At 44.3% G+C, this 16028-nt stretch overlaps 1 protein-coding gene across 3 annotated transcripts in view; it reads left to right on the top strand.

Moving 5' to 3' along the window:
- The window catches only part of cdc14ab (cell division cycle 14Ab), a 36646-nt gene that overhangs the window by 17558 nt on the left and 3060 nt on the right, over positions 1-16028 (top strand). The window contains exons 7-16 of one of the 3 annotated variants that reach the window (XM_015043754.1): positions 1625-1687; positions 2587-2674; positions 3126-3356; positions 5001-5139; positions 10190-10346; positions 10896-10976; positions 11937-12037; positions 12982-13029; positions 13116-13244; positions 14257-14599. In XM_015043754.1, the coding sequence (XP_014899240.1) occupies positions 1625-1687; positions 2587-2674; positions 3126-3356; positions 5001-5139; positions 10190-10346; positions 10896-10976; positions 11937-12037; positions 12982-13029; positions 13116-13244; positions 14257-14599 (1380 nt within the window). The remainder of the gene's footprint in view (positions 1-1624; positions 1688-2586; positions 2675-3125; positions 3357-5000; positions 5140-10189; positions 10347-10895; positions 10977-11936; positions 12038-12981; positions 13030-13115; positions 13245-14256; positions 14600-16028) is intronic. The other 2 variants (XM_015043755.1, XM_015043756.1) reach the window with 2 other exon arrangements.

Below are 16028 nucleotides of genomic sequence, written 5' to 3' on the forward strand. Positions count from 1 at the left end.
GAACAGGAAGCGGTCGGGAACAGGAAGCGGTCGGGAACAGGAAGCGGTCGGGAACAGGAACGGGAACAGGAAGCGGTCGGGAACAGGAAGCGGTCGGGAACAGGAAGCGGTCGGGAACAGGAATCGGTCTGGGAACAGGAAGCGGTCTGGGAACAGGAAGCGGTCTGGGAACAGGAAGCGGTCTGGGAAGTTCTCAGCTGCAGATTATCGTTACATAACGGCTCGGCGTGTCGAAGAGCCGCTGAAGGGCAGCCAATCAGAGGCCGGTGGCTAATCGGTCATAAGTGTGAATAATCCTCCGCTGAGTGTGATTACGTGCAGCAGAGACTCTGCGGTTTAACTGGGATCTGGTGCTGCAGACTCTGCAGAGAAAAGACTTTAAATCTGGCTGCTGCTCTTTAACTTCTTGCCACCTTCACATCGTTCTGGTTGATCAATAATTCAGTATTTCTGAAGGACTTCACCTGTTTTTGGTTTTTTTCAATCTTGACCTCAGTCACCAGTCCTGCTGGTCAAAGGCTTCGACCCAAACGTCTTTATCTGTTTCTCACTGATTATATATCAGTAATTAACTCTCATATGTTTTACACATTTCTTGAAATATTGTTATTAAATGTGATTCTTCATTATCTGCCTGAAACCATCTAAAAGCATCAGAAGACGTTTTTATTCGTCACTGAACCGGGTGAAGGAGGAGTTTTTGATTTCTCGCCACTTCCTGCTTTACAAAATAGAAACTAAAATGGAGGCGTCAGATGGAGGATTTCTCTTCAGTCTTTGGTTAAAGACCAGGAGCCATTTCTGCTGCTAGCGCTAGGCTAACATGTTAGCTTTGGTTGTATTTACCCAGAATGCCCAGAACCAGAGTTCATTCAACCGAACCCAGACCGAGGTTTGGAGGACCAGAGATCCTCCCCAAACAAACCGGACCTTCGAACCAAACGGACTGGATTAAATCTGGTTAAACACAGCTGGAGTGGACGGCTGCAGGACGCCGGCCTTTGACGTCTGACTGTGGAACCGCTGGTTTCATGAGTCTGACCTCCAAAAACGCTTTCAGAAGGAGAAAAGAACAACGATGATTCAGCAAACGGTGGAGAACTGGACTCATTATTCTGCCTGGCAGACCCAAACGCCGTGACCAGAGGCAGCAAACAGCTGGCATCGTCCTGACAGGACAGAAAGAAACAAAGTTCAAAGTTCATTTTCTTTCCCAGTGGCGCTTCCTGTCACCTCTGACCTTTATCATGTTAGCCCGCTGCATGTAAAGTCCAACGGCAGTCCAAACGGTGCAGTGGGAGATGACACGGACCTGTTTGGTCGGATTAATTAGTCCATGTGTGGATCAGGTGTTGACTCACCCGGAGCTGCTGCAGGTCGGGCTGCGTCACGTTTCCGTCTGCTGCTTTTCACATTCTGGAGAATAAATCAGCAGCGACTGATGGGCTCCGGTCAGCACTTACTGCTGCCGCCGTATGTCTGCATATTAACGATGATTAAATGGTTTTATCAGGACCAAACGCCGCAGTGAGAGGAAATGACCCGACTGTAACCTTTAGCATAGGAAATGAATCTGTATTTATCCTGTAATTAACAAAAACAAACGGTTTCCGTCGTTTTCCAGGCTTTGCAGCACGGCTTCTTTGACTTTGAGACGTTTGATGTGGACGAATACGAACACTACGAGGTAAAACCAGTAAGACCAGTCACTGCTTTAATGGTTTGAAAACGCGGCTCTGGGAACTTTTAATTTGAAGGACCAGACTGACATCACTCCGCCATACAGGAAGGAGTCTCCATGAATGTTTGAGTGTTTTCATAAAGTTTCATTTGGTAAATAATGAACCTCTTAACTCAAAGTTTCATTATTTTCAGAATAACATTTCATATGAGTCATAAACATAAGGACTCCTTCATGTTATGTCAGTCTTTATATTAATAGTGTTTCCTGTTGAGTCGTAACTAGTTACATTTACTTGAGTAACATTTTTCAAAAGTTGTATGTTTGCTGCTGTTCTTTGTACTTTTACTTCAGTAATTGTATTTTGAAGTATTTCTACTTTTACTTGAGTTAAACTTCTGGATTTTCTACCCACTGAATGAAAATCAAACATGTTTTAATTCACCAGACTCAGACCTGCAGTTTCTGTTAAAGTTTCTGAAGATTTTATATGAAACTGATTTGGAAAATTTTTCTTCTGCCTGATTTAGTTATTTTTTATTTTATTATTATTGTCATTTTGGTCTTTAAAATACCAAAATTTCTCCTTAATTTTATAATTTGGTACATCTGATTTTGTCATTTTAAATATTCAATGATTGATAACTTGATCAGGTGCTCAGATGTTTTACCATCTCTGAGTGTTGAAGATGTTTTCAGTTTTTCCTTTTCTGCATCAGGATGAGATAAAGTTGGAAACCTGGACTGCGGTGCCCTCTTCTGGAGAACCGGAGTAGTTTCACCTTAGCAGGACTAAATTAAAACAAGCCTGAATTAAATAATCAGAGTTAAAGACTCCAGTTTTATTGTTTCCCTGCCTGAAGTCGTGTAAACTGTCTGTGTTGTCGCCTCGTCTCTGTCTGCAGCGCGTCGAGAACGGAGACCTGAACTGGATCGTCCCGGGAAAGTTTCTGGCCTTCAGCGGACCGCATCCCAAATCCAGGATAGAAAACGGTGCGTGAACAAATTTAAGCTGTTTTCTTCTCGTATTTCATGGAAAACACAAGAAAGCATTTTATTCCACTCGGTATTATTTCACTGACGGTTACAAACTGCTTTTGTCATGCAGATTGTCTGGTTTCACTCCGTCCTGCAGCAGCTGTTTTATTTATAAAAACCTTTCCTAGTTTAAACAGTCTAGATTTTCCCAGGATGCCCGGCGGTGTTTATGTTCCCTCCCTCTGTTGAATCAGGTTAACCTCGCTCTTGTGTTGCACAAGTAAATTCCTGAGTTTGTCTGAAACGTAAGCAGCAGATCTGGTTCAGATTCCAAAGCTTCCAGAGACGCCAGATTAGTGAGGAAAGTAAAGTTTCCACTGCTGCTCCTCCCAGCTGAAGTTTCCCAGATGATTTCAGAAAGTCGTAATGAGAGACGATATGTTAGAGCGACGCTCTGCCCCTGCAGGTTACCCTCTGCACGCGCCCGAGGCTTACTTCCCCTACTTCAGGAAGCACGGAGTGACCACCATCATCCGCCTGAACAAGAAGATCTACGACGGAAAGCGCTTCACCAACGCCGGCTTCGACCACTACGACCTCTTCTTCATCGACGGCAGCACGCCCAACGACACCATCTTACGCCGCTTCCTGTACGTCTGTGAGAACGCGCAAGGAGCCGTGGCCGTCCACTGCAAAGGTAGGCCCCTCACTGGGAGCGGTAGTTCCCAGAGCAGCCAGCAGGGGGCGGGCTGCGCCTGGGAAGGCTTGTCGGATGAGGACAGAGGAAAAAATGATTTTAGCTGAGCTGAGTGAGGATGAACAGAAAGAACGAGTGAAGTAATACGACATGAAAGGTTTTGGGTCGTTCAGCATGGATACTGAGGCAGGAAGTAGAAATAAATGGCACATGGTTTCTTTTAGCTAGCGCTTGCTAACGTTTTGGCCCAGTAATAACTTTATGGGCCCCGTTGGTGACCTTATGGGCCCCGTTGGTGACCTTTTTGGTCGCATTAATAACAATGTTGACCCCATTAATGGCCTTAGCTTCCTGATTAGTGACCATTTTAGCTGCATTAATAACCTTCATGGTGCCATTGGTGACCTTTTAATGTGTAATTTTCGGTTTGGGTCGAAACAATCATTCATGTAAATATTTTTAGTCATATTCTGTGCGTTTGCTCACAGTTTGTTTCTTCTGGACGTTTTAAATGCTGAGCTCACGTTTCCAGTTTTGAAAAGTCAACATGAATGAAGATTACTCTAAAGATTACGCATCCCCTCTTCCTTCAATAACAACTTGTCACCACTGCCAGGACTCAGCTGGAGACCAGGAATCAGTTCCCACCGCAGCTATTCGGCATCCAGTTGTCCTTGGACTAGGCCGTTCAGGCAGCTGACCTTCCTGTTGTTTTTACCAGATGGATGAATAATGGATGTTTTCCCTGTGGAAACAGTTCTTGGTGATCCAGGTCAGCTCCCTGGTTGTTTCAGGCGAGTTTGGCTAAAATAAGCTAATTGTTGTTAACTGCTGGGCTTCCAAACACTCAGGCCCGTCACCCTAACAAGCTTTGCTGGATTGTCCCAGAAGTTATTGCGATAAACGATAATATTGTTGTTGAGTGAGTTTGGTGTCTGTTTTCTCCTTTTCTGCTCCGTTTGCTTCAGATCTGGATGATTCTCAGAAATGACTCTGGATCCTTTCCAAACATGTCAGTGACGTCGTTTCTTGATCGATCGGGGTTTGAAGCTTTTTGAGATCTTTTACAGGGTGACACGTTTTTTACAAGTTTGAGTCGCCCTCAGACGTCTGAGAGGCGGTTGAGGCTACCGCTAACGAGCTGCTAGCATACGTTGCTAGCTGGCTAACTAGCCTTTCTGTGTCTATTACAGTGTGAATTTATCACCACTTGGCCGGATGAAGTTTATACATTTCTATGGAGATGAGCCTTAAATAAATTCATAATGGTCTGACAAAGGTTTATAAAAGGTTTAAATCTGATTTGTGAAACCTGCAGCAGCCTGTCGTGGCCTACTTCCTGCTGCCACACAGTTCATGTGATCTGGAAGAGAAATGAAACCCAAACAGATGTGACCTCAGTTAATGTGATGTTTAAAACAGAAGCTGAAGGTCCAGGATGGACTGAGGAGCTCCATGAATTTAAAAACCTCTTTTAGTTTTTGGCTCTGGTTCTGTTTGACATTAAACCGGGTTTGTTCTGAAACGGGTCACAGACATGACGGTGTGATGAAGCAGTGTTTTGCTTTTGGGTGATGATCTGCAGCTCGGTTCTGATCCAAACGGCTCATGTTTGTTGCTGCTGTTTCTGTTTGTCTCCGCCAGCCGGTCTGGGCAGAACGGGCACTCTGATTGGCTGCTACCTGATGAAACACTACCGCTTCACCGCCGCCGAGGCCATCGCCTGGATCCGGATCTGCAGGCCCGGTTCTGTCATCGGGCCGCAGCAGAACTTCCTGGAAGAGTGAGTCTCTGCTGGTTTGTTCCTGTTCAGTTTCAGCTTCCAGGAGACAAAATGCACAAAAGAATGAGAATCGTGCAGATTTAGCCTCAATATGATCATCGATATGATCATCAATATGATCATCGATATGATCATCAATATGATCATATTTATTATTGAGGAATAAATCAATTAATCACATGATAAATTAAAATGAGCTCAAGTTTTATCGTTTCTCTCTTCCTGCCAAAATCTGGGTGATAAAAGTCTGCAGTCGGTGTTTCGGTCTCAGCCAGCTCTTATTTTGAAGGACATTTTTGTTTACAGAAACATTATGATTCCTTTTATTTGTTGTTTTTCTTGATTTGTTTATTTATCTTGGATATTTAAAATGTCTTCCTGGTTTAATATATGACCTGAAAATGATCCCAANTGATAACTTGATCAGGTGCTCAGATGTTTTACCATCTCTGAGTGTTGAAGATGTTTTCAGTTTTTCCTTTTCTGCATCAGGATGAGATAAAGTTGGAAACCTGGACTGCGGTGCCCTCTTCTGGAGAACCGGAGTAGTTTCACCTTAGCAGGACTAAATTAAAACAAGCCTGAATTAAATAATCAGAGTTAAAGACTCCAGTTTTATTGTTTCCCTGCCTGAAGTCGTGTAAACTGTCTGTGTTGTCGCCTCGTCTCTGTCTGCAGCGCGTCGAGAACGGAGACCTGAACTGGATCGTCCCGGGAAAGTTTCTGGCCTTCAGCGGACCGCATCCCAAATCCAGGATAGAAAACGGTGCGTGAACAAATTTAAGCTGTTTTCTTCTCGTATTTCATGGAAAACACAAGAAAGCATTTTATTCCACTCGGTATTATTTCACTGACGGTTACAAACTGCTTTTGTCATGCAGATTGTCTGGTTTCACTCCGTCCTGCAGCAGCTGTTTTATTTATAAAAACCTTTCCTAGTTTAAACAGTCTAGATTTTCCCAGGATGCCCGGCGGTGTTTATGTTCCCTCCCTCTGTTGAATCAGGTTAACCTCGCTCTTGTGTTGCACAAGTAAATTCCTGAGTTTGTCTGAAACGTAAGCAGCAGATCTGGTTCAGATTCCAAAGCTTCCAGAGACGCCAGATTAGTGAGGAAAGTAAAGTTTCCACTGCTGCTCCTCCCAGCTGAAGTTTCCCAGATGATTTCAGAAAGTCGTAATGAGAGACGATATGTTAGAGCGACGCTCTGCCCCTGCAGGTTACCCTCTGCACGCGCCCGAGGCTTACTTCCCCTACTTCAGGAAGCACGGAGTGACCACCATCATCCGCCTGAACAAGAAGATCTACGACGGAAAGCGCTTCACCAACGCCGGCTTCGACCACTACGACCTCTTCTTCATCGACGGCAGCACGCCCAACGACACCATCTTACGCCGCTTCCTGTACGTCTGTGAGAACGCGCAAGGAGCCGTGGCCGTCCACTGCAAAGGTAGGCCCCTCACTGGGAGCGGTAGTTCCCAGAGCAGCCAGCAGGGGGCGGGCTGCGCCTGGGAAGGCTTGTCGGATGAGGACAGAGGAAAAAATGATTTTAGCTGAGCTGAGTGAGGATGAACAGAAAGAACGAGTGAAGTAATACGACATGAAAGGTTTTGGGTCGTTCAGCATGGATACTGAGGCAGGAAGTAGAAATAAATGGCACATGGTTTCTTTTAGCTAGCGCTTGCTAACGTTTTGGCCCAGTAATAACTTTATGGGCCCCGTTGGTGACCTTATGGGCCCCGTTGGTGACCTTTTTGGTCGCATTAATAACAATGTTGACCCCATTAATGGCCTTAGCTTCCTGATTAGTGACCATTTTAGCTGCATTAATAACCTTCATGGTGCCATTGGTGACCTTTTAATGTGTAATTTTCGGTTTGGGTCGAAACAATCATTCATGTAAATATTTTTAGTCATATTCTGTGCGTTTGCTCACAGTTTGTTTCTTCTGGACGTTTTAAATGCTGAGCTCACGTTTCCAGTTTTGAAAAGTCAACATGAATGAAGATTACTCTAAAGATTACGCATCCCCTCTTCCTTCAATAACAACTTGTCACCACTGCCAGGACTCAGCTGGAGACCAGGAATCAGTTCCCACCGCAGCTATTCGGCATCCAGTTGTCCTTGGACTAGGCCGTTCAGGCAGCTGACCTTCCTGTTGTTTTTACCAGATGGATGAATAATGGATGTTTTCCCTGTGGAAACAGTTCTTGGTGATCCAGGTCAGCTCCCTGGTTGTTTCAGGCGAGTTTGGCTAAAATAAGCTAATTGTTGTTAACTGCTGGGCTTCCAAACACTCAGGCCCGTCACCCTAACAAGCTTTGCTGGATTGTCCCAGAAGTTATTGCGATAAACGATAATATTGTTGTTGAGTGAGTTTGGTGTCTGTTTTCTCCTTTTCTGCTCCGTTTGCTTCAGATCTGGATGATTCTCAGAAATGACTCTGGATCCTTTCCAAACATGTCAGTGACGTCGTTTCTTGATCGATCGGGGTTTGAAGCTTTTTGAGATCTTTTACAGGGTGACACGTTTTTTACAAGTTTGAGTCGCCCTCAGACGTCTGAGAGGCGGTTGAGGCTACCGCTAACGAGCTGCTAGCATACGTTGCTAGCTGGCTAACTAGCCTTTCTGTGTCTATTACAGTGTGAATTTATCACCACTTGGCCGGATGAAGTTTATACATTTCTATGGAGATGAGCCTTAAATAAATTCATAATGGTCTGACAAAGGTTTATAAAAGGTTTAAATCTGAGTTGTGAAACCTGCAGCAGCCTGTCGTGGCCTACTTCCTGCTGCCACACAGTTCATGTGATCTGGAAGAGAAATGAAACCCAAACAGATGTGACCTCAGTTAATGTGATGTTTAAAACAGAAGCTGAAGGTCCAGGATGGACTGAGGAGCTCCATGAATTTAAAAACCTCTTTTAGTTTTTGGCTCTGGTTCTGTTTGACATTAAACCGGGTTTGTTCTGAAACGGGTCACAGACATGACGGTGTGATGAAGCAGTGTTTTGCTTTTGGGTGATGATCTGCAGCTCGGTTCTGATCCAAACGGCTCATGTTTGTTGCTGCTGTTTCTGTTTGTCTCCGCCAGCCGGTCTGGGCAGAACGGGCACTCTGATTGGCTGCTACCTGATGAAACACTACCGCTTCACCGCCGCCGAGGCCATCGCCTGGATCCGGATCTGCAGGCCCGGTTCTGTCATCGGGCCGCAGCAGAACTTCCTGGAAGAGTGAGTCTCTGCTGGTTTGTTCCTGTTCAGTTTCAGCTTCCAGGAGACAAAATGCACAAAAGAATGAGAATCGTGCAGATTTAGCCTCAATATGATCATCGATATGATCATCAATATGATCATCGATATGATCATCAATATGATCATATTTATTATTGAGGAATAAATCAATTAATCACATGATAAATTAAAATGAGCTCAAGTTTTATCGTTTCTCTCTTCCTGCCAAAATCTGGGTGATAAAAGTCTGCAGTCGGTGTTTCGGTCTCAGCCAGCTCTTATTTTGAAGGACATTTTTGTTTACAGAAACATTATGATTCCTTTTATTTGTTGTTTTTCTTGATTTGTTTATTTATCTTGGATATTTAAAATGTCTTCCTGGTTTAATATATGACCTGAAAATGATCCCAAAACAAAAACATTATCGTTCATCTCAGTGAGGTCCGGTCCGGTTCGTCGTCCGAACCGAATCGGTCCGGTTCGCCGTCTGAACCGAATTAGTTCGGACGGCGAACTGGACCTCACATGTAACTTTTCAGCAGCTGCTCCAGTTCAGCTGATTTCGTTGATGACATGACGGTAAAATGCCTCGTCGGTGATCTGCCTTCTACTTTTCATCCATATTTAAAGACGCTCTTATTTGTTGCTGAAAAGTTACTTGTAAGTTACTTTGGTTTAATTTCAAGTATTTTAAAATATTTGCACTAGAAACCAGACAGAAATTCTTAAGATTTTATGGTTTTGCAGTGAATAAAGTGATTTTTGTCTGATCTCCAGATTGCACATGAACCCAGTTAGATCCAAAAACAAACGTGTTAACTGGTTTCAGTTGGATCAGAATGTAGGGCACAGACTGAGAACTGGAGCAGAATCTGATGAAGAGGGAAGACGGACTCTTCCTCGTTAAAAGCTCGTTAATAATGATGAAGTTCATCATCCTGGCTGACGAGTCGCAGCGTTTCTCACATGAAGGCGATGAAACTGAAAGTAAGGAGCAGAAGTGAGATCAGGAAAACAAACAGAGCTGAACGCTGATCTGCAGCACCTTCACCTCCTGATTGCAGCCGCTGGCGTCGCTAACATAACATCTCTGCCTCGCTATGGGAAGCCAGAACCTCCATCAACAAGCATCAGAATCTGGTCCGGTTTATGTTCCGGAACAGAAATTCCTCCAGATATGAAGACCCTGAACAGAGACAGGAAGTCCTGCAGGAAGATGGTTGCTGCAACATTTCCACTCAAATGTTGGCAGGAGCAGCATTAAGAAAGGAAGAATGTGTCGGCGAACTCCGAACGGTGGAAACGGCCGATACAGAAATCAGATCGTTCGCTCTGTCCTGTCCGGCTGATCACTGTGACCTTTGACCTGGTTTCTGCACCAGTTGCAGGTGTGCAGTAGAAATCAGATGTCAGTCTGTTCGGCTTGAAACTAGCGATGCACCGATCCACTTTTTCACTACTGATCCTGATATCTGAGGTTTAATATCACAGAAGAAAGCAGCTGAATTTACTTAAAACAGACATAAATGTAGAAATTTATCTGATAAATCAGGTTAAGCTCAGTTTCACCAGCGGATCGGAGCGTTCGCTACATCAGAACTTATTAAGTAAATATACTTCCATCTTAAACCAAAACATTTATTTACATTTTAGCTCCAACAATGAGCTGTTAGCTAAATGTTTAGCCTGGAGAAAATGAATGGAAGGACGACATGTCCATGAGGTCCTCTGGCATTTTACAGCCTTAAAATGTCTTCTGGAGGTCGTAAGGTCGTCTCTTAAACCTCATCCTGAGTGAAGGTGTGATCTGTGTCCACAGCAAGCAGGCGTCTCTGTGGCTGCAAAGCCAGCACACTCTGAAGGGAAGAATAGAGGACAAGACGGCGCATCTCATCAGCGGCCTGGACGAGCTGTCGCTAAGCTCCGCCCACAACGCCAACTTCCTCCGATCGGCGAGCGCCGAACGTCTGCAGGAGGTTAGACACACAAACCGTTCCATCGACGGAAAACCTAAACCTGTTTTGGTTCATCGCTCCAGACCCGCCAGGTTGGGCCTGAAACGATTAATCAGATGAAACGTGATTAATCGATTTATTGAAATAATCGTCAGCTAGTTGAGTAATCGATTAATTGCTAACTGGAGTATACAGACTCAAAAAAGGTTCATATTGACAGCAGTGATTAGGCCAAAACTGTTTTTAAAGAGTAAATTTCTTCAGGGGTCCTTTGGAAAAAAATAACAATAGAAACTGAAAATTTAGCCAAGCTTGATAAACTGTTAAAGATTTTTAAAATAATTTTAAATAATAAGGCAGTTTTTAAGTAAAAGTCGACTCGTTGTGTTGCACCTTACATCCAGAGTGTCCGGGCATCCTTAAAAAGTCTTAAGTTCAGGTTTCTCAATAAACGCCTTGAAATGCCTTAAATTTCCTGTAAAACATAAAAGTTGGCCTTAGATCCTTTAATCTTTGTCGTAGCAGGACCATTTCATCTCTTATACTCTATCTAGGTTCTTTTCCTCGCAGGACTTTTCTGTCAGGCAAAAGTTTCAGTCGCCCACAGACATCCTCATTGAACTTTGTGACTCGAGGCAGTTGAGGCTACTGGTAAGTAGCTGCTAGCATACACCAGCTAACTAGCCAGCTTTTTTCCTTCTTGCATCCATTGTGGATATTTATGGCCGTTTGTCTGGACGACGTTCGTCTTCCACACCAGCTAACTGCTGCTGCTAACCCAGCAGATGCTACGTTCACTCTGGGCTAAAACGCTCGGCGCTGGAGCGGGCCGGGCCGGGTCGGGCCGGGCCGTACGGCTTTAGAATCACTTTGTTTTCATAGCAGATCCGATTCTGATTTTAATCAGGCAGGATGCAGGTGAGCCAAAATCCTCCAAAAAGATTTCTGCAGAATATTTTGTCAGAAATGCTCAGAAACCATCGATGCACCGATCAACTTTCCACACTTCCGATATCTGAGGTTTGGTATCGGCCGATCAAGTACAGAAAACCAGCTGAATTAACTGAAATCGTTTCTATTTTATGTATAAATTAATAGAATTACAAATGTATCTGATAACTCTGCACCAGTACAGCTCAGTTAAACCCATCAGCAGCTTCAGCAGCTGATCAAACATGTAGAAACAACTTTAATTTCTCAGTCAGTGAAATTAGGAGCAGATCAGCCAAAGCCAATCAGACAGCAGGTTGATTTTCTTTAAAAATAAACTGCAACAAACCTTCAAATGGTTCAGTTAGGAATTTTAAATGAAATGTAAAATAAATGAGGACGTGTGATGTGAAAGAGATTGGGTAGATCCGATCAGGCCCGACTTAGAATTGTTTTCAGTTTCGGGATCGATACAGATATTGGTATTGGATTGGTGCATTTCCAGCAGAAACTGTGAATATTGCAGCTTATCTACAGAAATGTCCAGATCTTTGTTGGTCAGCAGAATCAATAAACAGAACTCCAGTCCTGCTCTGGTAAAAACATTTTTATTATTTTGTGTTCTCCACCCGTTTCCCGTTTCACCCGTCGCCTCACAGGAGCGCTTGTTTTCTCCTGCAGGGTGACATTACAGACGGTTCGGGTCTTACGCAGGGCGACAAACTCCGAGCCCTGAAGAGCCGCCGCCACCCTCGCCCATCTGTGAGCGGAGGAGCTGTGAGGTACAGGAATGAACTTTGACCCCAGGCCGGGGTTCGTTAAGCTGCTTTTAGATGAAATCCTTTCTGCATCGACCTGTCACTGGATTGGACGTCGCGCTGCTCATGGTGCACATTAAGATGACACAATCACATCATCACATTACGACCAGCCAGGTCCACATTACACAAGTCAGGAAAAAGTTCAATTTTAAAACGATGGAGAAAGATGAGCGTAGCTCAGTTATGCTAGCTTGACTATGACAACCTTAACATGATGATGTGCTGCAGTTTGGTGTGTTTCACTTCAGTTGGCACTAACACGGCGACACACACACACACACACCTGCACAGAGCAGGTGTTTACATTAGCTAATCAACCTCCGCTCGCGTTCAGACGATCAACTTATCAATAATCGTAAAATGAACATCAAACCTGAAAACAGAAACGAAGTGAATGCTCCGTTCTTTGTGTTGGAAAAGTTTTTTTAATAAAACAACATGAGACCTGGTGGGTCTACAGCAGCCTGAGCTCTGCAGCCGCCAGAGACAGGAACTGGTCTCTGGCCTCGTTTATATTCATAACAATTATCAAACACAATAAAATATTTCATAAAGTGTAAGAGCCGAAGTAAAATTATTGACCAATATGAAAGATAAATCCCTTTAGTCCTCTCGTGCATCTGGACAGAAACCAAACTGTTTACAGATTTATAAACACATTTTATGCATCAAAACATCAGTCATTTTAATTTAAATAATATTTTATAGAAATAAAGGCGATATGAACATTTTGTGACGGATTAGTGTCATCCTGCATCAGAGCAGCCTGGTTTTATGGAAGTTACTCGATGCGTAGACATGGCGCCTGCAGCAGCGCGTCGCTAGCGCTGGCGGCTAACGGGCGCGGATCCGTGCAGTAATAATTATCGGTGGTTTTGTAAACTGACGGTTCTGTTTGGTTGCAGATTTGAGGAGTCTAAGAGCCACCATCGGCCCAGCTCACCGCCGCTCCGGTACGACCGCCACCCGACCGGTCTGGTTGCTGGAATCAATAATACATACAAGTATTGATCATCATCTTATCTTTATTTGCTTTCAGGTTATCAAAAGGGAGCAGTCAAAGTCCCGCCTCGATCCTCAAGCCCTCCAAACTCCCAGCATCCTCTACTTCTCCTGCTGCCAAGAGGATCGGGAGGAACTCGCTATCGCCGATGTCAAACATCCGAAGGTCAGAACCTCCTGCTGCTCTTCATCATGCTTTACTCCTCCGCTCCTCTTCCTCATCCTCCTCCTCTTTATGTCACTCCTTCCATCTCACCCTGTTTATTACATCCTGCTGCTCTTCATCAGGCGTCTTCTTCTTCTCTTCCTGCTGATCTCTGTGAACAGGAAGTCATTTAAATGGTTGGAAATTTAAACAGCAGCTAAACCCCAAGTCAGTGTTTTATTGCAGATGAACTATAAAGTGATGGTTCTGTTTTCATGTAAATTTGTTCTGCAGTATTTGACCCAAACGGTCTCAGTGCTGCCCTCCGTTGGTGAGTCAGTGGCTACTGCAGTTGAATTTTCCTCCTGGTTGCAGCGGTGCGTTCATGACTGTCAGCCGGGTTGGGAATGAAACTTTCCCCCTGAGACACTCTGAGGGAACAACTTTAAGCGTTTACAGAGTTTTCCATAATCGCTTTTTTAAATTCGCTCGTCAATTTAAAAAAAAACAACAAAAAAAACTCGCTGGATTTAAGTGTGACTTTTTTAAAAAAAGTCTCTCAGTTGTTTTTGCTCATCAGTTTTTATCGTCTCCAGATTTCTTACATGTTGCTTTTTAAAAATGTTGCTAAATTTGTTGCTCGTCAATTTTTTTAAGTTGCTAGATTTTTGAATCGATTTTTGAAAGGAGTACCATAAACAACCAGAAGCAGGGAATCTGTTGAAACAAAAACTGAATTTTTGAATGAGTGTCTGGATATTTTTTAACACCAAACCTTTTCCTAGTCGACCGGCGTTGGCTTCAGTTTGGTTTAAGTAAAAATATTTGGTAGAATTTCAGGTTAAACTCCAGTAAGTGAAGCAGCAGCACCACCTGCTGGTGGTGACTGGAACAGCCGTAGGAACGTCGGTTTACCGAACTGACAGATTCTCATGGGGTCAGAGGTCATGAGCAGCACCCCTCGTTGTCTCCTGTCCAGGTGTGTTTGTGTCACATGACCTGCCTGTTGATGTTTTGTATCTGCTGACCTCAGCTCAGCTTTCGGCTCGCGCCTGGCCAGCTCCCTCGGAGATCTCTACGCCGCCGACGCCGAGGAGGATGAGAAGACTCCCTTCTCCTCTCTTCCTCCCTCCTCTTCCTCCTCTATCTCTGTAAGCCCCGCCCCCTCGGCCCCTTCGCCCGGCTACAGTGGCGGGCTTCGCGGCGCGCAGCACGAGGTCAACAACAACAGTACCTTGTACGGCGGCTCCGCGGCGCCCCCTGCGGTCAAGGGTTATATGAGGCCGCAGCATCAGGACGTCAGTGCCTTCAGGGGCCATGGGCCCTACAGCGCCATGAAGGGCCCCTCAGGACGTTACCTGAGCCGCTCCATACCTGTAAGTCCTCTGACACAGCAGCAGCTTAGCCCCGCCCCTTTGCTCTGATTGGTTGTTTCTGCTGAAGCTTCCCAACTCTTCTGTCCGTGTGATTGGTCCGTTCTGACGATGCGTTCCCACGCTGCAGCGACCCGAGATGCACCAATCAGGTTCAGAATCAATAAAAGTCAGGTCAAACTTTAAAAAAGATGCTTTGATGCATAAATTGGATAATTGTCGTCATAATTAAGTAATTTAACTGGAGAATGCAGATTATAAAACACTCTGAAAGAGAAACTCACTTAAAGCTGTAATTAAACCAAAAACTGTTTAAGAGATATAAATATTTATCATTTTAAGATGAAAAATATTCATTGTAAATATTTTCTACCCTGAACTGAAGCTGCATTTTTAGCTTCTCCTGTTTTAAATCCTGTGAAAAAAAATAGAAGAAAAATCTCCTATTTATACGCAATTATGAATAAACTCCATCATTCAGGCACAGAATGCAGCGTAAAATATTAATCTGGTAAAAAATGTAAACTTTGTTGCTTTAATTGTAAACAATGAAATGTTAATTTTTAAATCAACATTATCGAATATTTTGCAGCCTGACCAGAAACTAGTGATGGGAATTTATCAAGTTTCAGATCATAAGAATTCAGACTTAATGTAAAAACAATAAATATAAAATTATTTATGTGTGAAAACAGCAAAAACTGAGTGTGAGAGCTGCATAACAAATATCAACAGATCTGAAAATACGATGAAAACCATAAAATTTAAAGGCTGGGAATGAGTTGCAAACATTTTTTTAATCGTATTTTTATACTTATCAATATTTTCTGTCCACCTTTATGTGAAACTATCGTTTCTACCAAAGAACCTGAAGCTGTTTGAGTTTTATACTCGTCAGAATGGGCAGGTTGGAAACCCGATATCGGTTCCGGCCGTACAGAAATCGGTTCCGGCCGTACGGAAATCGGTTCCGGCCGTACGGAAATCGGTTCCGGCCGTACGGAAATCGGTTCCAGCCCTACGGAAATCGGTACCGGCCGTACGGAAATCGGTACCGGCCGTACGGAAATCGGTTCCGGCCCTATGGAAATCGGTTCCGGCCGTACGGAAATCGGTTCTGGCCCTATGGAAATCGGTTTCGGCCGTACGGAAATCGGTACCGGCCGTACGGAAATCGGTTCCGGCCCTATGGAAATCGGTTCCGGCCGTACGGGCCGCGATCGGTGCATCTGGTCCTCATGCAGCTGCAGGCGGAGGGAACGCCTCGCCGCTGTGACTCGTCTGCTGAATGTCTCCGTGTTTCTGTTTCCTGTGATGTTTGGTCTCTGAAATCCTTCCAGCTCTTCTGTAAGCGTGTTGATCAGGGAGCCGAGGGTTTTCTCTGCATCGGGAAACTTTAGCTTCACTAACTGCCAGAGCTGCTGCTGAGACG

This window comes from Poecilia latipinna, unplaced genomic scaffold, assembly GCF_001443285.1.
Source record: "Poecilia latipinna isolate Pla-1442-1.1 unplaced genomic scaffold, P_latipinna-1.0 Scaffold647, whole genome shotgun sequence".
Lineage (NCBI taxonomy): Eukaryota > Metazoa > Chordata > Actinopteri > Cyprinodontiformes > Poeciliidae > Poecilia > Poecilia latipinna.